Here is a 22,249-nt window from a genome sequence, read left to right on the forward strand (position 1 = left end):
CTTGAAGAATAATGGCCGGAAACAATGCCCCAAATTTGGCAAAAACGACGTGAAACTTCCAGATTCGAGACTCTTAAGTGAATCCGCAACAGGATAAACGCCCACATCCATATTAAGACACATCACCATCAAATCTGCAATTCAAGACAAGGAAAAAAATCTTGAGAGCAGTGAGAGAAATGCTACTCCAGTTACAAGGGAAACACGACTCAAGTAACACGCCAAAGAAGAAAAACTGCGTGAGCTTGAGGTCAACACAGATAAAGCGATGAAGAAATTCAACAGCCATTCATGGTGAAACACAGGGAAGACGGGAGGAATCCGAGGAGGAGCAGCTACAGAAACTCGCAGCCGACACCACGTGTGACGGTGCGAGGCTCAACGTTTCCCCCCTCAGACTAGGAAAAAGGCAAAAATGCCCACCAACCACTGGAAGAGACAGAGAACCCAGGAACGGACCCACAGGAATACGGTCCCGAGTCCAACAAAGGTGCAGAACAAGCCCATGGAGGAAAGAGGGCCTTGCCCACAAACGGCCCCACCCTCAGACCTCTCACGTTAGGCCAAAACTCACTCGGAACAGACCACGGACTTCAATACAACACGTGAAACTACCAGGATCCAGGCCAGGCAGGGTCCACAGACCTGACACCGAAGCATGACTCACGGAAAGACAACCAGTCAGAGAACCTCCCCCAAACGGGAAACGTCTGTTCTGCCAACGACTCTGTAAGAGGGTGGAAGGCATCCCCAGAGCACGAGAAGCTTCCACAAGGCTCACAACTGACGCAGGACAAGGACCTGAGACACCCTAAGGGCCTCGGATGCACGGGCAGGCGACGGGACATCTCGCTGAGGAGACTCCACAGGGGCAAAGGGCCGAGAGAAAGGGTGAGCATGAAACCACACGTCCCACACCCTCAGGGAGGCTCAAATGGAAACGGGGGCACCAGATGCAGAGAAACAATGTCCCCCACCCGCTGGTGGGGACGTAAAAGGTACCACCACTGCAGAAAAAAACTGGACGGCTTCTTGTAAAACTAAACACACTCACTGTACAACTCAGCAGTCCCACTCCTGGGCGCTGATTCAGGAGAAACAGAGACGCACACAGACGTTTACAACAGCAGCGGCCGTATCAGTAACATTCCAGAGCTGGACACGCCCCAGATGACCTTCGGCGGGTGAGCGCCACAGAAGCCGCGGTACCTCTTTCCACGAAACACTCCTCAGCAGCGGACGCGGCCACGTCGGGGCAGAATCTCCAGGGAACTGTGCTGAGTGGAGCTGCACACCGTGTGATTCCACTTACTCCGTGTTTTCAGGATGACGGGAGTACAGGGACAGAGACAGACCAGTGGTGGCCGGGTTAGGCTTGGGGGTGGGGCTGGGAGGGCTGGAGATGGGCCGGGGAGCCCGGTGGGGCTGGATGCTACCAGGCCAGAGCTGGCATCCCGGCTCGAGACTGGCTGCGCCCTACGGCCAGTTCTGTGAGATGACGCCAATGGGGGCAGCGGGTTGACGGTCCCTGGGATCTCTGTTATTTCTGACAACTGCCTGTGAGTCTACGATTGTCTCAAAATAAAACCGTTACTGAAGAAAACAAAACGTTCACAACTTAGAGCACACGACAAACAAAGGGCAAATGAAAAGGAGTTCGGAATCGCAGAGGCCGTCCGTGCAGGGAGATACATTTCAGTGCACGATGTTGGGAAGCCCGGGGCCACTCGCGGCCCGCTGTCTCCGTGAGGGGTGCTGCCCCCCGCCCTGCACCTCTCACCCTCAGACACACCCGAGGTCGTCGCCTGTGGGAGGCCCAGTTTGGGCCTCACTGGAGAGAGAGGGCGGCCGTGGGCCTTGAGACCAATCAAGGAGGAAGGAGAGGGAGGGGCCGGTCCTGCCGGGCGGGACACAAATCCCAACAAATCTTTGGCAAAGTAACAAACAACTGCCCCCGTTTATTAAAGTCAAGGACATCCACGACCTTTAACCTAGTTACCCTGCTCTGGAAGTAACTCCACGGGAGTACAGGCAGCACAGAGGTCACAATGCACCTTCTCAAGTAATTAGATACCATGTTGTCGGAAGAAAATCAGAGCTTAATCAGCGACGATGCTTTTAGAACACAATAATCCACCAACCAACAGCCCAACTGAAACTGGCCTAAACCCCGGGCGTCTGTCCACGTCTGGAGCCCAGCCGCAGGGTCAACTGACACCCCGCTGGCCTCCAGGGGCCCCTCGTCCACATCCACTCTGCCGGCGTCAACCGGGCTCATGTCGGCCCCCGCGGCCTGTTGCCGAGGCCAGAGGGTAGGGAATCGGGTGAGTCCCCGCCCCCTGCAACGAGCACTCCGGTGGAGCCACGCGGTCAGCGCAGGCTGCCAGGCCACCAGAGCAGGAGAAATCCACCGCCACACGTGGGCCGCTAACAGCAAAGGTGGCTCTCGGGATGGGCTCGGGGCTCCAGAAAGGAGGGGACCCGGAAGCAAGACCACGTGCGTTCAGCAGAAGCACAAGCGTTTCAAGGCAGTGGCCACTCCTCAAAAACAAAGCAAAGCTTCAGGTCCCTCACTTACACCTCGGAGAGCTAAGGTGTTTACAGGGTGCGCTGTAAGGTCCCCAACTCAGCTGATTTCCAGTCAACAGGCAGAAAGGAAACAGACACCCGTGGAGACACGTGTGGAAACCACTGGCCACGCTCCCTCCGGGCAGTGCCTTCCTCCCCGACCTGGGTCTATGTTCCTATTTACCAACTGCCACGGCCACCAGTGTGACCTGTGACCTGAGGGCCGGGGCTACAGAGCAGAGCTGCTCCCAACTGGCCCTTCTGGGGGTGGCAGCGGGGACGGACCCGAAGGGCAAGACAGGAGGGTCAGGTCCAGCCGCCTGAGGCCACCCCTTGGCACCGAGCAAAGGTGGGGCGCTTGCAGGTCCAGGCTGAGCCACAGACTCGTCTGCCCCAGTCCCGGGACCCGAGACAGGACGGAAGAACATGCAGAAAGGCCCGACGTGGGCATGGGTGAGGACTGTGCCCCCGGCCCGACCCCACAGGCACCCCACTCTGCTGCCTGCTGGCTAAGCCCTGAGAGGACACCTCTGCGTGCGGGGCGCGCGTACCTGAAGGAGGAGAGCTCCGCGTGCACCGGCAGGGAGCCGGGGGGCCCGGGGCCCGCAGCACCCTGGCGGATGAGCTTGCCCGTGCTGGCGTCGTAGATCCGAACTTCAGGGCCAGGCGGGGCCTTGGGATGCACGGGTGTTGGATGAAACAGGGTGGCTGGAAGCAGGCCCTGCCTGTCGGGAAAGGCGGCCGGGCCGTCCTCCCTGGGGGGGAGGCGAGAACGAGGGCGGTGAGGAGAGGCCGGAACAGATCGGGATCCCCCGCGCCTCCCTCCCGCCGGGACTGTGAATCCACGCGTGAAGTCGTGGTTCTCCGTTAAGCCTGGGGTTCGACCTCGGCTGCGGACACAAGGCCCCTTGGAGAGCGCGGGCTGCACCGCTGTCTCTCTGACACTGTTTCCGGCTTCACCTCTAAACACAGCACCCGCTCTGATGGAGCCGGTGCACTGTCCGTGCTGCCTGGCTCTGCCCACGGGCCCTCTGCACCCATCCCTCGTCCTGGCCACCCCCTCCCTCCACGCTGGACTCTGTAAAGACCCTGTGACTCGATGGGACCACGTCCCAGCTGTGAAAGAAACAGCCGCAAACTAGGATTCGCTGCGTAAAGCTGACTTGTGTCTTAGGGGAAGCACTTCCGCTTCTCCTCCAGGTGACACTGGTCAGAGGTACTCTTTGTGACAGTCTGCGCGGCGGGGGTGGCGGCGTCTCCCGAGCGGGAGCAGCGGCTGTGTGGGCTCCAGTGCGGACCCTCCCTCTGAGCCACCGGCCGCCCCCCGCGGGCGCCCACCTCTGGGATTTGGCCGGGTCACCACGTAGCGGGAACAGCCGCTCCTCCACCTTGTCCCAGCGCTCCAGGCAGCTCCACAGCCAGTCGGGGTTGACCACGTGCAGCTGCCCGGAATCCTGGGCCTGGCGCACCTTCTCCGTGCCTGCGGGCACATGCACTCTGCTCGGAGCCGCCGCGGGCCACTGGTCTGCCGTCAGGGCTTGGGGCGGCGGGGACAGCAGGGGCCCTGGAGGGAACAGCCCTCAGAGCAGGGCCCACCGTGTGATGGCCCCTGAAGGGCCCCGTTTCTCTACATCGGCACCCACCCCAGAGCCTCGAGCCCGGGGCCTCGGGGAGCAGTGACACCTGGGTGCCCCCGCAGTGCGGACCGTGGAGGCAGCCGGTTCGGAGGGGGAGCCAGAGCCCCACCCGGAGGCGGTCAGGGCCGGGGCAGGAGGGCGTGACTCACCAGCCCGCGCGGCGATCAGGTGGGTGGCCCGGTCGGGGTTGCCGGGCTCCAGCACCAGCTGGGTGACGATCCTGGCGCCCAGGGCCGTGGCGTGGTAGTGCTCCCGCGTCTTCTCGATGGGGAAGTTCGTGGGGTGCAGCCCGCTGAAGATGATTGCGACGTCGGCCAGCACCCTGCTGCGCAGCTCGGGGACAATCTTCCGGATGTCGGGGGCGTCCTGGGTCTCCCCGCGGAGAAAGCAGTCATACCTGGCATAGTAGGTGGCATGCACGCGGGCGAGGATCTCCTCCAGGTGGACCAGGTGGTCGTCGGCGTCGGCGTCCTCCTCCTCCTCCTCCTCCTCCGCGCTCTGGTCCAGGGACTCGCCCACCGTGATGCCTGACTGCTCGCTGTTCTGGGACTCTGTCTCGGCCTCCCTCCTGTCGGCACAGCCGCCGCCCAGCCCGCAGAGGCCGTCCCGCTCGCCCTCCCCCTGCACGGCCGCCTGGACGCCGGGCCCGGGCTCCACGCACAGACTGGCGCCCGAGGCGCTGCCCTGGGCCACGATGTCCCCAGCATGGCGGGTGGCCACAGGCTTTCTCCGGGTCCTCTTCTCCCCACTCTCCCCATCAGAGGGGATGGGGGACGGCCGGCCCTCGGACTCGCTGTTGCTCCCGCTGTCACTGGGGACATCTGGGTCCGGGTCAGGGCCCACCAGACCCAGCACGGGCCTCTTCTCTAGCGGCGTCCGCCCGTGTTGCTGGCTGCCCGCCAGGGGCCCCCGGCCGTCAGCAGAGGGTGCGCAGGCGGCGGGCCGAGCGCCCCTCTCCTCCTCCTGCCCGGGACAGGGCCAGCCCCCCCGAGGGCCTGCGCCCCCGTTGAGCTCCCGCGTGGGCTTCCCGAGGCCGTTGCTCTGCTCGACCCCAGACACCTGCCTTCCTTCCTCGGGATCCTTGACGGATGGAGGCTGTTCCGTGGCGTCGGCACCTTTAGGAGAAGAACTGACTGCACGTGTGCATGAGAGACAAGGTCACCGTTACCTAACATTTAAGAGGAAACCCCCTGTGGAAACAAACTCCATCCACCTGCCCCCAGCTGCTAGCTGGAGGTACCTCTGGCCAGGGAGGGCAGCCTCAGCCGGGAAGGGCTGGAGGGCGAGTATCTCAGGTCTGCGGGCCTCGCCCGGTCACCTCGTTTGGGGTTCCACAGTGGTACGAGATGTGCAGAACATGCTTGGTTCCCAGGCTGTGGCCAGATCGGGCCCAGCTCGAGCTGTGCTGGGCAGCCTCGCCCCCGAGGGTGCCCTGGGGTCTCACTCCCCTGCCTACACCTCGAAGCTCTACTTTAGTGACTACAGCAATAACTGTAGGCCTCAAAATGGATTATTTAAAAGCTGAAGATCATCAGAAACACTTCAAACCAAAACTTTAAAATTTTTTCAGACTCTGGGTCCCAGCTCGCCTGGGAGGTTCCCCGTAGGCTCTGGGCTGGAGCCTCACACACCAAACTCCCAGCGTCATGCTTGTCTTTCAAGGAAAGCCGGGATGAAAGGTAGTATTCAGATGTATTAAATTAAATAGTATTCTTTAATCTTTACTCAACGGGAAAAATGTTTAGGCTGGTACTAGTAAAAGAAAAAAACAAAACCCAAACTGAAACCAAATAATACCACGTTTTTCAGCATAATATAAATAAACCCCACAATCTCTATGACTACTGAAATATAAATAAATGACCCAAATCAAACTGAACCCTGAATTAACAGCAGCCACAACAGAGACAGGACAGAGCCGGTGCTATCTGACAGCCAGGAGGGGCCACACCCACCTCTCCTCCTCGCCTGGGGCTCCCGGGACCCGGATGGGGCATTGATGTCACCTATGCCCTGGAAGTACACGTATTTCTTCACAGTTATCAGGTTGGGGGCAAACTTCCACACGTCTTCTCGGTCATCGATGATGCAAACCATGGAGTCTCCACAAGGAAAAAGATTTCTAGAAGTAAAAATGCATCGGAAGTACTAGCACAATCTACAAAAGGTCATCATCGATCGAATGTCAAGACCATCTTTTATATGAAACCAGCAGAGAGCATATTAATCAGAACCAGATGCAAACTGCACTGAAGGGCTTTTGTTTAGCTCACATTTAAAAAAGTTTCCAGAGAAAGTTATACTAAGATAGTTACACTTTTCTCCAGTGTCTGACACTCCTTAAGGCAGGAGTCATGGCAAATTCTTCAAAGGGCCAGAGTGAAGGGTTTACTGTTTGGGGCCATGGAAAGCCCTCACCCAGGGGAAGCTGGCACAGACCAACGGGCCTGGCCACATCCCAACACGGCTTTATTTACAAACACATGTACCCGGCCTGTGCCAGTGAGAGCTCTCAGTTACAGGCAGGAGGGCAAGGCCTTACTCAAATCTTGGCTGGGGCACCTACACGATGCCAAGTCCAAAAAGCGACTGTTGTGTTCCCGAAAGCTATGAGGATGTATGGGTGGAGGAAGATGTTAACAAGGGTCCAAAGAGCCACCTTATGGACACAGGCCTGCTCTGTGGTCTTTTCACTTGATTCCTGCCCGCGACACTTAGATTCAGACAGACAGGCGCAAGGATGCAAAATTCAGAAGGATGAGTGCTTCCTGCCTGTTTTCTAGGATCGAGAAACAAACCCGGGAGAAACGCATGTCATTGTTCAGGTTTTCTAGCTGCTACTAAAGGCTACAACTAGCCAGAAAAAAACGTTCACGTGTCCAGAATTGTCTTCGGTGAGTCTGTTTTCCATAGGCAAAGCATAAGCGGTAGCTAAGATGACCTACAGTTAATGCCTTTAGCACATTTAATTCCAGACGAGGGAGGTGAAACCCACACCAAATCGAGACCGGGGAACAGAGCCAAGCGCCGCCCCCGGAGCTGCCATGGAGCCCCTCCCCTCCGACACGCTCAGCCTCGGGTAGGTTTTCCCCCCGAACCAGTCATCACACCCTCCCTCAATTTCCTTCGTCCTCGAACCTGCTCGTCCGGATGCCTAACCAGTAAACACGAGAACTGTTTCTGAAACAAGTACTCTGATTCTCTTCTTGCATCCCATAGACATGAACAGGTCTCAGTCTGTGTGGATACCCTAAATCTGAAACACGAAATGTTAGCTAAGGGTGGCCAACGCCAGCCAAAAGGCCACTGGGGCCACAGCTGTTACTGTCCAAGTCTTAAGAATCAACAGCCATGAAGAAAGTGACACCTGACACAGGACACAATGCGGGGAGGCGACCTTTCTGGGTAGCAGTGGGGAAATTCCTTGTAGAGTGAGCAGGAAATTCCCAAGAATATAAATCAGCTCTCAGGGAGGGATGGGAGGGAGCCCTGGTGTAAGAGCACACAGACCCGGATCGGGAGGGGCACACAGGGACGGAAGGACGTGGAAACAGGCCGAGCGCCAGTGCAGAGTAGCACGACTTAGGATTTGATAACTGACTGTACGCTGCACAGCACGCAGGTCTTAAGGAAACAGAAGTCCGAGGTGCCAACACCCCCTAAAACTCCCGACTAGGCCAAACAGCCCCCTCGCCCTCTGGGGAGGCTCTGGGGGCTGGGCTGCCCAGACTATCTCTCCACGCATCCCCCAGGCCCTGGGCTCACTCCTCCCCCGACACCCATGTCGCCCCAGGCTCTGGCCCAAGTGCCCCAGGAGCCACCATTGCCTGGACATTCAAGGAGAGCAGGGAAGGGAGGGGTCTGGTTAGAAGACAGCGGACTCGCTACGTGCCAGAAAGTGGACGCTGGTAACTGGGAGAATAAATACAGAACGATTGGGCTGATGCTCAAAACGCAGACTTTACGACGGAAACTGAACGGTGGCCTCAGATGCGCACAGCCAGGTACATACCTAAGGTTCCCCGTTTTGGAAAACGGGTCAATACATTCGTCCCTCGATAATATTCGATGTGAAAAAAGCTTCTTCTCAGGATCTAAGAAGCCTTTGAAAAGAAAACAGGACAAGGTCATGTGTCTGCGACGCGCTGACGTCCCTTCCTACGTGCGGTGATGTGCAGAACAGAGCACCAGCATCGAGCACTTTCCTCTTCCAGGTGAGACCGTCACCCTCTTACACCCTCGTACAGCTCCTTCCCTCTGATCTTTTTTTTTTTTTTGCGGTATGTGGGCCTCTCACTGTTGTGGCCTCTCCTGTTGTGGAGCGCAGGCTCCCGACGCGCAGGCTCAGCGGCCATGGCTCATGGGCCCAGCCGCTCCGCGGCATGTGGGATCCTCCCGGACTGGGGCACGAACCCGTGTCCCCTGCATCGGCAGGCGGACTCTCAACCACTGCGCCACCAGGGAAGCCCTCCTTCCCTCTAATCTTAACGCAGGTAAGGGCTTTGGTCCAGGAAATGTTGACTGAATCTCACATCACCTGGAATCTTGCTGGGACAGCAGACGGGATGAACAAAGTTCAGTGCTACCCGGAAGCTCAGAGCCGCGGGTAATTAGCACCGGGTAATTAGCACCCCGTCTGCCCACCTTGCAGGGGACTGGGAGTGGCATCAGGGAGGAGCCCGTCGCCGACAGAAGTGGCGCCAAACAGGAGTTCACGTGCTGGTTTGGCTTTGTCTCCCTGACCTTCGTGTTCGCAAAGCAAAGGGGAGGGCAGGGCGTTCGGGCAGCACTCCTAAACTCACACCGTGACAGGAGAACCCGTGTTTCCTCAAGCCTTTCTTTACATGGACGAGGAGGCACCTTCATAACCTCGCGTGCGTCCTCTCCCACACGGCCCGCCCACAGCCGCCTCCCTCGGTGACAGGACCCTTGACATTGCAGGTTTGACACCCACGCCTTACTGTTTCCTACTACTGACGGAGACGGACGCGTCACCTGTCGCTAGGCCTGCACCCCGAGGTCCTCCTCCGGGCGGAGCCGTGTGCCCCTCCTGAGGGTCCCTGTGCAGCGGGGCGGCAGCCGCCCGGTGCTCAGGGCCTCGAGGTCACTGAGTCATCAGTGCTTCATCGACAGACAACGCCCATCTCGCAGGAGAAACACACACTACCGTTCTACTATGTAAAGAACTTGTATGAACGCTGAAGCCTCTCAGCGGCTAAATCTAAAACGCTGAGTATCAGAGCCTCTACAACAAATGAAGAGCACGCAACGCGCTTAACATTTCCGCCCCAACGGAAGCGTTTCTATCCTCGCTACACCGAAAGGACACATTTTGTGAAAACAGTAAAGTTGACAGGAAGAGGAAGTTACGAAAACCATCACTGTTAAAACCACTGTCAGGCCTCCGCACGTGTGGCCTCTGCTTGTCATCTGCGAATGATCAGACCGACACGGCCGGTCAGCCGGCTCCTTCCAGCGAAAAGCGCAGTGGCCACTAAGCTCAAATCCACGTGCCCCCGAAGGCCGCGCAGCTCCCAGAGCCATGTGGGGCACCAGCCCTGGGGGCCACGTGCCTCCTCCCGGGCCCTCTCTGCAGGTGAACCGTGTCGCTCTCAACGCCCTCACTGGGGTGGCCGAAGCCCCTCGGGGCCCCTGGTCGAGGTGCTGCTTGGAGGGTCTCTGCACCCACTGTCGCTGGGATACTGCCTGCGGTCTCCTCGTGATGGCCTCGTCTGGACTTGCTGCAACTTGGGATTCTGCGGCACACAGCGCAGCCTGAGATGGGGCGAGCCCTGCTCTCAGGAACCTCAGGAAGCGGTGATGGCCACAGGCCCTGGGGGGGGGGGCAGGGCGGCAGGCTGAGCAGGGACGCCCCCCCCCCCCGGGACCTTCGCTGGTGCTCTCCGTGCCTCACTAACTGACACCTAGCGAGGCCAGGTTCCAGAGGTGACGGCCGCAAGGAGAAGCCTGAGGCCGCACCTGAAGACGTCACTTGCTATTCCCACGTGGGGTGTGGCTTACTCAGCGGTGTGAGAACCCTGCAAAGGAGTTGCGTCAGTCTCCAAAGCACGCTCCCGCGGAGCCGCAGAGCAGCCATACGCTGAAGGTGAACACGCTGAACGTTAGTTACGAGATGGATTAACTAATGACGCTGCCTCTGTGTTTGTGACTAACATTTCCTACAGAGGCAGCAAATGTTAAAGGGGAATTTAAAATGTATTTCTCCACTGACAAGACCAAGAGCCATCTGCAAAGGCGTCTGCATTTAAAAGTACTTAGTTTAACGTACCTGTAACTAATCCTTAGGAGCTGTGACATACTGCGGGTGCCAATGTCCAGTGATGGGCCCCAGTGGGCTAGAGCCCAAATGTGCCTACGCAGGGGAAGCTGGTGCCCTTCACCCCGTCCCAGCCAGAGCTGGGGGCCAGGGGGCTCCGGTGTCCATGCACGAGAGCAGCCAGCACAGAACCGCAAGCCCGAACTAGGACAGCAGGTTAATGCATCGTCACGCTGCTCCCTTCCAAGTTAGAGAGACTGTTCTGTCTGCGCCGAAAGTGCTAACTGCAGACAAACACAAGCAACACGGCTCCAGAGCTATTTCCAAACGGATTAACATTTTTTAACAGAACCCTCATAGCGAGAGTTTCTACTTTTCCACGTATGTGTGGTCCTGACCGACTTCCAAAGTGGCCCGTGGCATGCAGCTGACCGGAGCGATGGCAGCCTGCCCTCTGCACTGGAGCGCGTCTGTCACGGCCCGTGGGCCCGGCAGAGCAGGGAGGTTCTCGTCCGCCTGCAGCCTGTGGACCGACTTAACTGGGCCCCCACCTGCCAGCTGGGAGACTGAAACTGAGTTTGGGAGACCTTCCTGATCTTTCCCCTTCATCTTCAAGAAACATCGAGAAAAAGAGAGAAGCCAAACGTGAAGTGTCCAGTGCGGGGACTGAGCCCCGCGGCCCGCTCACCTGCGATCGTGTGTGCGTACAGCCGGCTGCCGAACGTGAAGACGTGGAGCTCATACAGCTTGGCGATCTTCTCCAGGAACCCCTTGCAGTGCGGACGCAGGCGCGTGTGCAGCATCGGCTCGCCCCGGCCCAGCTGGAAGTGGAATATGCCCTGCACAGAACAGGCCCAGTCAGGGGGCGGGAGCCGCCGTGAAGGCTTGGCCCTGCGGCTGACATGTGACACGTGACAGCTGCACGGTCACCGGCGGGGGCTGACGTGCAGTGAACCACGCCCACTCCACAGAAACGCTCTCCTTTCTCACGCTCTATGGTGGAGGGGGGCTCCACCTTCCCTGCTGCGGTAACCACCTATGGTAAGCGCCCAGGACAAGCAAGGAGCTACCCAGAACGACCAGGTAACTACCTACCTGGGATAACTTCCTGTGATGACTATGGTAACTCGGCTGTCCGAGGGCTTCACTAAAAGGCTATCAGGACACCAGTGGATGCTTACACACCCTGACCGTCTTGCCAACACTGTTTCTCTGACCACGGACAAAGTGCGCACCCCTGAGAGAGTCACTGCCCATAGCAGCAAGCGGCAGAGCCGCTGCGGACTGCTTAGGATCCACCTCCAGGGGCTACTGACAGTGTCTCCCAGAGCTCGGTGAACACAAACCAAGGGTCCCACATCACTCAGTCTAACTCATGGACGGTTTAAGGTGCAACTTTACTACCGTACAAATGAAACACAGAAGCTGAAACATTATTCGCAGACATCTTTAGGAGACAGACAACCTGCTTATACGTGATTAACGTGCACGCACGTCCACTCTCCTTAGGGAGTTAAAACTTTGATCCTTTCAATCCTCTTTGTCATTCATTTTCTCAGTAGTAATAAACTAAAAAGAAAGGAAACAACCTGAGGCCTAGTTAATTTTTTGCCAGCTCTAAATTCGTCACACCCCTCATGACGGGGCTGTTCTGGTAAAGCATCTGGGAGTGTGAAATGGTATAAAACACCTTCCACCATACTCAACAGCTAAAATGTCCAGAAGCTACAATAGAAACATCCTTAAAATCCCAAGTTAGGATCTCCGAGATTAAGGATTCAACATGCCTCTCTGGCTGTCGCCAGCAGGTGTCCTGTGGGTCCGGAGTTGGGGGCGAGGCGGGGGGTTGCCATGCGTCCCGATGCTGTCTGGGGGTCCAGAGGGGCCTGGCCAGTGGGCAGGTGTGGGCAGAGGCACAGGGAAGCCCCCAGCAGCAGTTGAGCGCCGTCCACACGGCCCCGAGGACACCCTCCTGCCACACAAGCTGAGAACGGGAGTGGCGTAACCGTGCAAACTCTTACGCAAGGAGTGAAAAGGCCCGGCTTCGCAGGCAGAACGAGCCCGAGTGGCTGCGGTGCTCGCGGCAGCCATGCCCTCAAGCTCTGCCCCCCAGCCTGAGTGCAGCGGTCGTGATGCAGGAAACCCCCGAGACGCCTGCCAATCGTGGACGTCACACAAAGAGCATCTTACAGAAGAGCCCACGACATCAAAGACTAACTGAAAAGCACACGCTGTTCTGCGGGTGAGGGACTCGACGCCAGCGCTCACCAGCTACTCACCGGCCTCCGCACCGTGGCCGAGAGCTTCCGGAGCAGAGCGCCCTGCGCCTGCACACTTACTGAGCCGAGGACCCGCGCTCCTTCAGACGAAGCTTGTACCCAAGCTGCTCAGGCCTGTGCGTGTCGCTGAATGAGCTGCCCACCCGCCCCCGGCCCCTGGAGGAGCTCACCTTGTTGGACATCTGCGGGCAATGCTGCTCCGTCGTGTGGATCAAAGTCTGGTCCAAGTCCACCATGAGCACTAGTTTTCTGTTGCGATGCAGTCGCTGCTGGTCCTCCCTTCCTAGCTTTTCAGCTTGCTAGTTAAAAAGGAAAAAGAGGGACGACAAAGCAAGTACATGTGGATCCAAAACAAAACTCGGTCTTATGAGAAAACAGAAGAGGAAGCCGAGGGGTTCACGGCCCCACACGCCTCGCCCGCCTCGCTCGCAAGCCTAGCGGCCTGCGGACTAGGCCCCAGTGCCAGTCCTGCGTGGTCCAACCCTCTTGAAGCCACTCCGACTTGTGACTGCTTTTCATTAAACAGGTAGACCAGGGGCTGAGAAGAAAGTGGCTGCGTCTATACAGACTCAGCCGAAGGCTCTGGAGCCGCTCAGGGCAAGCGACCGGCAGAGCTGAGACAAGCAGCGAGCCGAGCGTGGGGCGGAGGGGATCCCGCTGTCCGCTCCTGAAGCGGCTCACGCAGGACGGGCGAGGGTTAGTCCTTCGCAGCAGAAACGACGGGGGACGCCTTCTCTTTCTATCCTCAAACTTCCTTGTTTTGTCTTAAACATACACTTATGTATTTGTATTTGTTTAAATTTCAGCAATTCAGAAAAACCAGAATCACGTACTTCGCACTTTGTCTTTCCCATGAAAGACAAAGTAGGCACATGTCATTTAAAAGCACACACCTGACAAAATTATAACACTGAAGACAGCTTTTACCTACTACCTGCAAGAACGCAGAGCTCCGAGACTGCCTTGCGGTAAGACAAGAAGCCAGTTGTTACGGAGCCCCGTGAGGTGGGCACCGTGCCTAGTGCCCGGTCCTGGTGACGCTCACTCACCCCACCGTGTGGACCCTGGCCCAGGTGTCAGGAGGCCTCTGACCAACACGGCAATGTACAAAAAGCAACCTTTTTCTTTCCAGACATCTCTCCAGCACTCGCACGTCTCTGCACATGAAAGCACAGCACTGGGCCCTCACCCTCCACCCCACGTCCACGCAGCCAGCGCTGACCAGACCTGACACCTCCCCCCTCCTGCTCGGCCCCCTGCCCCCCGGGCAGGAGCCCTCGAGATGCCCTCCCCTCACCCCTGCTCACGATGAGCCCGGGCTCTGCACTTCCCCCTCGGCTCTCTTCCCACCCGCAGCTCTCCAAGCCCAGTGTCCCGCGGCAGCACCCTGGAGAGCTGCCGACCCAACGCAGCCCCGCGGAGCAGTGCTGCCTGCAGGCGGGATCGCTTGGGGAAGGAGGAGGAAGGGGTGCAGCCCTCACCCGCGGGCAGGCCACATGCGCCACATAAACCACCCGTCCACCGCGGGCACACTGGGAACACAGGGACGGCGACGACGGAGCTGGTGTCTTCTCCTGTCGCTCCTGATGCTAAGAGCGGCCCACAGATGCGCTCACGGCTCTCAGGAACCGTCTTCCCAAACGCTGCCCCTGCCAGGGGCACACTCACCTCGGAGCTCACCATTAGCTCGGGGACGCTGTGCACCATCGACACGGTGGCCGTGGACAGCGGCACCTGCGGCCTCCCATTCTTACTCTGCAGCCTGCGAAGCGAGAAGGGGCTGCTGAAGCGACACCTGCAGCTCATTAACTTACGCGGAAATTTTAGCTCAGGCTTTAGCTGATGAGTCCTGCGGGCTTAGTGCTGAAATTTCCCCCACTGTCTGAAAACAGACAGGAAAACCAAGGAAAAAATTAAGTAAGCGTCACACTCACAGAGTTCCCTTTGAAAATAAAGATGGTCCCACTGAAACACAGAGGCCCAGAGCGTGAAAGTACAGAACGGTCCACACTGCTCTACACGTACAAATGGGGTAAGCCACTCAACAGTGGTGGCAAACTAGCGCAGGCTGCGAGATGGGGGCCTGGAGGTTGTGAAATGCCGGCTGCGTCCAGGGATGGCCGGTCCCAGTGCGGAAGCGCGGTTCACTCAGCGGGGATGAGAAGGCAAATCCCAACCCACCAGCTGTTTCCTACCACACCTGGGGTGGGCGGCAGACATGCTTTAGTGCTTCCAGAGCTCAAAGAAATCAAACCAGAGAGGAAGCGGACTGACTCACGCTACATGCGGGCAGACGAAGGGCAGCGGAGACAGATCCTCCAACCCGAGCCCCTCAGGCGACCTGGCCCTCCACGCTCACACCCACCACCCTCGGGCTCCAGGGGGGACGGTGTCCCACTCTCAAGCTGCCAGAACTTACTGGGTCAGGTCTTGGCCACACTCGGCGCACAGGCCCTTCATGACGACGGGGTGGCTGCATCCTTCTAATTGCACCAGAACCGCCCTAGAATCGGGGGTGAAAACGGTCACAAGTTAGCAAGAACTAAAATCTCTTGCCTTATCCAACTCCTCTAGAAAGAGCATCTGAGTGGGCACAAAGGCACCTGGATTCTGGTACCGGTTCTCCCGGCGACTCTTGCATAACTTTAACTTCACATCACCCTCCAGGGCTGCCGTTTCTCTGGCTATAAAATGAAGGACTTTTTCATCTACGATGAAACACCTGTGCCCCGTGCCAGTGTCATGAGGGAGGCCCTGCTGGGCATTTGCCCACAAAGCAAAGACCCTCTCTGAGGCCCAGCGGCCTCCTGGTCGGTGCCCCACACGTAAGGGTGGACAGCTCTGCACCCCTCCCTCCTCACCCGTTTCTGTCCTAAAGGCTCTGGACTGCAAATGGTTTTCACGGGCAGACAGAGCTGCCAAATGGGGGGCAAAACCAGGGAAGCGACACCCCTCCTCCGAGCAGGGCCTCCTTCCTCCCCGCCCTTCCGGCCCCGTTGCTCATCACGACCAGCCACTCGGTGCCCTGGGCCAGGACGCCCCCCTCCCCCGACCCCGGTGCTGGGCGGGGTGGGCACTCCAGGCCCCGCCGGCCTGGCCCCTCTCCCACCCTCAACGCCGTCTCAACCTCTCCCTGAAACGGCCCCCCTTGCCCCGATCCTAGACAAACCGGAGCGGCGGACGAGGGGCTGCCCTGAGCACACGCGGCTCCTCCCTCGACCTTGCCCTTCTGGTGGCACCTGCTCCAGGTCCCGCCTGCCTCGGCCGCTGGTGATCCGGCACCCAGGGGAGCCCTGACCTGGCTGGCCTTCTCCACGTGTGGCCCCCCAGCCCCCCACGTCCACCCAAATCCCTCCACGAGGTGCCCACGACCCCTTCAGCCAGCAGCGCCTCCAGGGCTCTTCCGCCCGCGGCCTGGTCAGGGTCTCTGCTTTCCCAGCTCTCACGGCACCTCGGCCGCATGCGGGCCATGCCCTGGGTTCCAGGCCCGGTTCCGGGCCACAGCTGGTCCTCCCTGCCCGGTCGGTTCTGGGGGGCGTTCACTGCTGACACGGGGCACCCACCTTCCCAGACCCCTCCCCGCCGGGACCCTTCCCAGCCAGCCCTGCTCTCCTGCGCCCGAGGGGAGGAACGGGGCCCTGGAAGCATCTGCGACGGCGCGGTGGAGCCAGCAAGGGGACCGGAGGCGCTCTGCTCCGCTCAAAGGCGCGTCTCAGACAGCTGCTCACGGGCCAGTGGCGTGTGTGGGCCCTTTGGCACCTGGTGAAAAGTCTGCCGCTCACCTCCGGGGCCGCTGGCGGCAGGTGTCTGAGAAACAGTAACTGGCTCATCCACCAGCCCAGGAGGCTTACATATGCTGAGGCTGCTTACACTTCAGTTACAGGCTCCACTGACCTGCTGCCTTGTGACAACGTGCAGGCCACACGAACACCAGTGACCCCAGAGCTCCTGGGCCAGGAGCGATGACCTGGGGCTCAGCCTCCACACACCGCTCCTCTTGGTAGGCACACTGGTGGAGTGAAACTTACGGGGTACAGCAGCTCAGAAACACTCGGCCCAAATTAAAAGGAGGGGGAAACAGACTTGACAGTCACCCGTCCGTATCCGCAGGGGATTGGTTCCAGGACCTCGCAGGTATCAGAATCTGAGGATGCTCAAGTCCGTTATATAAAAAGGCCTCGTGGGCTTCCCTGGTGGCGCGGTGGTTGGGAGTCCGCCTGCCGATGCAGGGGACGCGGGTTCGTGCCCCGGTCCGGGAGGATCCCACGTGCCACAGAGCGGCTGGGCCCGTGAGCCATGGCCGCTGAGCCTGCGCGTCCGGAGCCTGTGCTCCGCAACGGGAGAGGCCAGAACAGTGAGAGGCCCGCATACCGCCAAAAAAAAAAAAAAAAAAAAAAAAGGCCTAGTATTTGCATATAACCTACATGCACCCTCCTGTGTACATTAAATCACCTCTCAGTTACCTATGATACCCAACACGATGCCAACGCTATGTAAATAATTGCTGGTATGTGGCAAATTCAAGTTTTGCTTTTTGGAACTTTCTGAACTTCCCCCCCACCCCCCAAATGTTTCAATCCAAGCTGGCTGAATACACAGATGCGGAACCTGTGGTGTGGAGGGCGGACTGTACTTCCTGTCAATTACTAGATCACTCGGAACTGCTCTCCAGGGCCAGAGCTGAGTATGACACTGTCTATCCCAAATGACTTCTGCATCAGATAAAATGACAAGAGAGAGGGAAAGGGAATTAGATAGGAGCACAGCAGCAACGTCCTTTTTGGCACAAGTTGTTTCCTCCTCCAGCTTTGCAGACACTGCTCGAGGCCGGGTGAAACGCGCCGAGTGGGCTGTGTTCTACCCTAATCCTCCACACGGCCAAGGGACTGATGCACCGTGAACTCTAAAAACAAGCCGCAGAATGCCAGGCCAGTCACCCATAAAGGTCAGCTTTCCTGGTTCGTTCCTGGAGAAAATCCATAGGATAACCATCAAATGCAATTCCTAAACAAGTTATTTTCCCCAAAACACACAAGTATCAAACTCTAATTTTTTTGTACTCATTAGCTTTTGTGTCTGCTCCAATAGGAAGGTCAGAGAGCACTGTATCAGAAAGGGCAGTGTCAGGGAGCTGGGCCCCAGCACGCTGCTCCCTGGAACAGTCACTGTCAGGTGTTGGGTCTGGGCAGGGCTTACAGGTTAGGAGGGCTACGGGATCTCTTCTAAGTGCTAAACCTCTGAGTACTGAAGAATATTGGAGGAAAAGAGACTATTTTGTGCACCCAGATTGGGGTTTCTAAATGCCATTCTCCATTAAAAGAAAGCAGGATTTCTTGGAGAAATGGCTGACTCCAGGGCTGGGGATGGGAGAGCAGAAGCCATCTGTGTCAGAAAACAGGACCATGCTCTACGTTAACGGGACCTGGAAGGGCGCCCGCTTCCACATCCAGGACAGCTTGAGCATCAAGGCAAGCCATCGGAATGGACCATAAGCCACTGAATAAAATAAGAACCCCTGAATCCACACTGAAAAATTAGTTGTTCTTACAGAGGAAAACGAAGCAAGAAATAAAGCAGAAACGATGAAATTAAGAACATCGGCACTGTACAACCCTGATAAAAACAGCAGGTTCAGACAGGCACAGATCAAGCTGGCTGGATGTCAATGGAAGAGGCAAAGGCGCACCTACAGAGCCTCCTCCCGTGTCGGTCCTTATCCATCACCACACTTGTTTCCTGATTACTTTATGCATATATTTTCCTTTCCTTTGGAGACATCAATGTACCCGAGTGAATTGAAAAAAAGCAGACAGGTGAGGGGGAAAGACATCATCAGGTACACAATTAACAGACTTACTCTCTGGCAGGCAGTGCCTTGTCAGAAAATTTTCAAATCAAAATAATTTCAATCCACATATATATTACGAAGACAGAAACAGACTCTCATTCTATCTGCTTCCCCCCAGGGGGACGCTCTGGATGAAACGCAGCCTAAGGAGAGAGCAGCGCAGAGGAAGCCCTGGCAAAGCCTCAGTAGGGACAGTGCTGTTTTATCAAAACCTCCTGGGACCTCAGCCCCTTCCTCTGTCTCAGTCAGAATAGCTCCCGTTCTCCCCGACAGCACGAAGCACTACAAAAACGTGCAATCCCGTTACAGATCACAACAGTATCTACTGATTATTTCCACTACACCCAGAGGCAGGACTTCTACGTTCCTGCAACTGTTCACTGCCTGAGAACAACCTCTGACGTGGTCAGGATGAGTCCTGCAGAGGACAGTGCAGATGGAGACAAGGACAACTCCAGCCAGGTGGGCCCGGCGCTGCGCTGGTGCTCTCCTCCCCCACACACCTGCCTTCCACCAGGAGAAATGCTACCACTCTTCAGGTCCTCAAAAAGCCCCACGATGAACCACTGCAGTAAGATACCCCAAGACCTGAAACACCAAAAACACACCAAAAAGAGAATTACTCACAGCTGGGAGCCTGTCACTCTATCAGCTACTGGGCTGATTGGTTACATGACCTCACTGGGTTACTCTGATCTATCTGCAGGACTGGCTGTCCTGATCCATGCATGCACGTGAGTCTCACTAACTGCCGTGACCAGTAACTGGCCCGTCTGGGCCTTGGTGGCCTTTTCCATGCAGAGGAACAGAACCACATGAAGAAGATGTCTTTCCCTCAGGATTTTTCTACACAGTGATACAGCAGCATCAGGGTGCACCTCCATCGTTTAGCTGGCAGGTTTACAGGCTCATTATGGGCCAACCAATGGTCAGGTTAAGACCTGACTTCAAAGTAACGCTGACAGTGTGCCACACACACACAGCACAGCGAGCCCCTGTCCCCTAAAGGAGGCCAGGCAGACAGCTCTGGTGGCGGATGCACTCAGTGGGCAGGGGCAGGCATCTGAGCAGAAGGCTGAGGGCCTGGCTCCCCACCAAAGACGAGAGGAGAGGAGAGGAGAGGAAAGGATGCGGGATGAGACTCCCAGGGAGGCCGGTTCTATCCTGGTCACCCACTGCTGTGTGGACTAGGCAGAAGATGCTCCAAAGCCAGAGGGGCAATTAGAGCCACAGGGAGAGGAGCAGGGACTGATGCCCCCCCCACCCCCGGGGAGGGCCAGGGTGGGCAGAAAGGGAACTGAGCACCCAGGGCACTGAGGTCCCCACAGAGGACAGCTGCACGCCAGCCACTAAGCAGGAGGCAGGAATGCTCCCCTGCCCCAGGCTTCTGTCCCTGACGATGACAGCAACCACACCAGCCATGCGCACACGCCTTTGTGCACAACACTGGTCAACTCAGGGAGAAGATATAAACTGACAGGTTCACACACTTTAAAAAAGAAAAAAAAACCCTTTACTAGATTAAAACAGAGGTACGACAGCAAGAGCCTGTGGCAAGAGGGTGCACTACTACTTCTCATTCTGACCTACCTGTGCCCAGGCCGCACCCCCTTCCTGAGCTGAGATGCAGAACTGCACCAGGTTTTACAACCACGTTTCGCAAGGTTTACTAGAACCTAAAGAAGTGCACGCCTCCCAACAGCTGACACTGCGACAAGCATGGAGTACGCCTGATTAGTCCTGTGCGCGCTATGACCCCCTAGGTTTCCTAGTTTACAAACGTGAAGTCTTGTGGGGGAGACACCTATTACAGAAAGAGAGAAAAGAGAACACAACTGTTTTACAAAGGGTGCAATTTCGGTGACGGAGAGTTTTTTAAAAAAAGCCAGCTGCCTCTGATTAGTAAAGTGACTAGCAGTGACTGCCGTCCAGCCTTAGATAAACAGGCAGCCAAGCCGCTGTGGGCTCTAACTTACAAAGTTCTCTCAGAGTGCAGCCTTCAGCTGCTGCCCCGGAGACACTTTCCCACCCAGTGCCGGGCCAGGACCCCTTCCCGGCCCAAGCCCAGAACTCCCTCTAGACCTCAGCCCCCTCCCTCCTTCCCACTCACCCGGGTGCCACCACCTGGCCAGGCTGCGCGCACAGCTCCCGCACCACGCCCGCGCGCTCCGACCTCAGCCTGCGCTCCGTGCGCACGCAGCCCCCGGAGCCGGCGCGAGTAGGGGTGGGCCCGGTGGGCTGCGCGGAGGCGGCGGCCTCGCACACGGCCAGCACAGAGCCGATGCGTACGGCCGCGCCAGCCGCCACCCTCCACTCGAGCAGGCGCAGCGGTCCGGGGCCGGGGCAGCGCACCTCGGCCACGGCCGGCGGCTGGGCGCCCTCGGCGGGAACGCGGCTGCTGGGCGGTGCCTCCATCGCAGCCGAGTGGAGGCGCTGTGGAAAAGCGGCGGTGGACGCTCAGGGTCCGGCGCCCATCGCGGGCTACCAGGCGACCCCGGCCCAAGCAGAGGCGGCAGCGGCGCTACGATTCCCCCTTCGGCACCACCTGCTTCCACCAGCCGCCCGTTCCGCGCCGACTTCCGGGACAGCGTGCGACGTCACGTGCCACCGCATTCGTGCGCGCAGGCGCCGAGGGCCTGGGTGTAAACACGCCCACGCGGGGCCCGAGAGGTCCTCCGCCGGCCATGGGAAATGGGCGCGTCCTAGGACCACGCTTCTGCGACTGGGCCCGGTGGGAACAGTGTTCCTTCGCCCCATCCACCCCATAAGCGCCGGCATCTGGGGCTGTGGGTCGGCATGCAACGCGGAGCTGCCGGCCCAGAAGCCCTGTTAGGCGCTGAGGCTGGACATCGTGGGACTCTGAGTCCCGGGGTGCAACGCGCCCCTCTGTACCACGAATCCCCGTAAGGCGCCGTGAATCCCGGCGTGCAACGAGGGTCTCTGTCCCGCAGTCCCCGTCACCGGCTGAGGGCCGGCGTCATGAGAACTACAACTCCCGGCATGCAACGCTCTGCTGTTCCCACAACCCTTTATGCGCTGAGGGCTGGCTGGTGTCTTAGGACTAAGAGGCCGGTGTCCCAGAAACCCAATCAGGCGCTTTTGGTCCCGGCATGCAACAGGGGCTGACGTCCCACAACTCCTCCCATCACGTGCTAAGGCCGGTCGTCCGTCGTGGAACTACGAGGCCCAGCGTGCAGCGCGCCGCTGTCCCATGAATCCCAGTCAGACGTTTGGAATCCCGACGTGCCTCGCGGGAGTCGTGGACTGTGGTCCCAGCATGCTGTGCGCGGTCTGGGGTTGGAGCTTGGTGGGCGCCGGGATCCTCGCGTCGCCCCGGGGTGCGTGTTTTGGGGTCTTCTCGGGGTCTGGCCCTTCCCGCACTGTCGGAGCCGCCTCGCCGTCGTGCCCGCCTGGGGAGGCCAGGTGCACTGTGCGCAGGGACCAGGAGCCACTGTGGAGACAAGCCGAGCCGTCAGGGAGGAGTGGGAGTGGTCATCGGCGGGGGCCTTCAAGGTCTTTCTTGATAGGATTTCTGAAGAGCTGCACTTTCTCTGGTGGGATTTGAACATAACCACCTGTCCCAACGGCAGAGCCCCCAAGTGCATGAAGCAAAAGCTGACGTAATTTAAGGAAGGCAGAC

General features: G+C 58.3%; 1 protein-coding gene across 7 annotated transcripts in view; it reads right to left on the minus strand.

Moving 5' to 3' along the window:
- CTDP1 (CTD phosphatase subunit 1) overlaps nucleotides 1-21,193 on the minus strand; it is a 41,194-nt gene extending 20,001 nt beyond the window's left edge. Inside the window, exons 1-10 of one of the 7 annotated variants that reach the window (XM_033406156.2) lie at nucleotides 20,720-21,191; nucleotides 15,181-15,264; nucleotides 14,430-14,523; nucleotides 12,932-13,060; nucleotides 11,171-11,321; nucleotides 8,218-8,308; nucleotides 6,161-6,327; nucleotides 4,355-5,338; nucleotides 3,907-4,132; nucleotides 3,120-3,323 (exon numbers count right to left, since the gene is read on the minus strand). In XM_033406156.2, the coding sequence (XP_033262047.1) occupies nucleotides 3,120-3,323; nucleotides 3,907-4,132; nucleotides 4,355-5,338; nucleotides 6,161-6,327; nucleotides 8,218-8,308; nucleotides 11,171-11,321; nucleotides 12,932-13,060; nucleotides 14,430-14,523; nucleotides 15,181-15,264; nucleotides 20,720-21,024 (2,435 nt within the window). In that variant the 5' untranslated portion in view covers nucleotides 21,025-21,191. Of the gene's footprint in view, nucleotides 1-3,119; nucleotides 3,324-3,906; nucleotides 4,133-4,354; nucleotides 5,339-6,160; nucleotides 6,328-8,217; nucleotides 8,309-11,170; nucleotides 11,322-12,931; nucleotides 13,061-14,429; nucleotides 14,524-15,180; nucleotides 15,265-20,719 lie in introns of all 7 variants that reach the window. The other 6 variants (XM_033406155.2, XM_033406157.2, XM_033406154.2 and 3 more) reach the window with 6 other exon arrangements.
- Nucleotides 21,194-22,249: the final 1,056 nt, after the last annotated feature.

Source organism: Orcinus orca, chromosome 15 (genome assembly GCF_937001465.1).
Source record: "Orcinus orca chromosome 15, mOrcOrc1.1, whole genome shotgun sequence".
NCBI lineage: Eukaryota > Metazoa > Chordata > Mammalia > Artiodactyla > Delphinidae > Orcinus > Orcinus orca.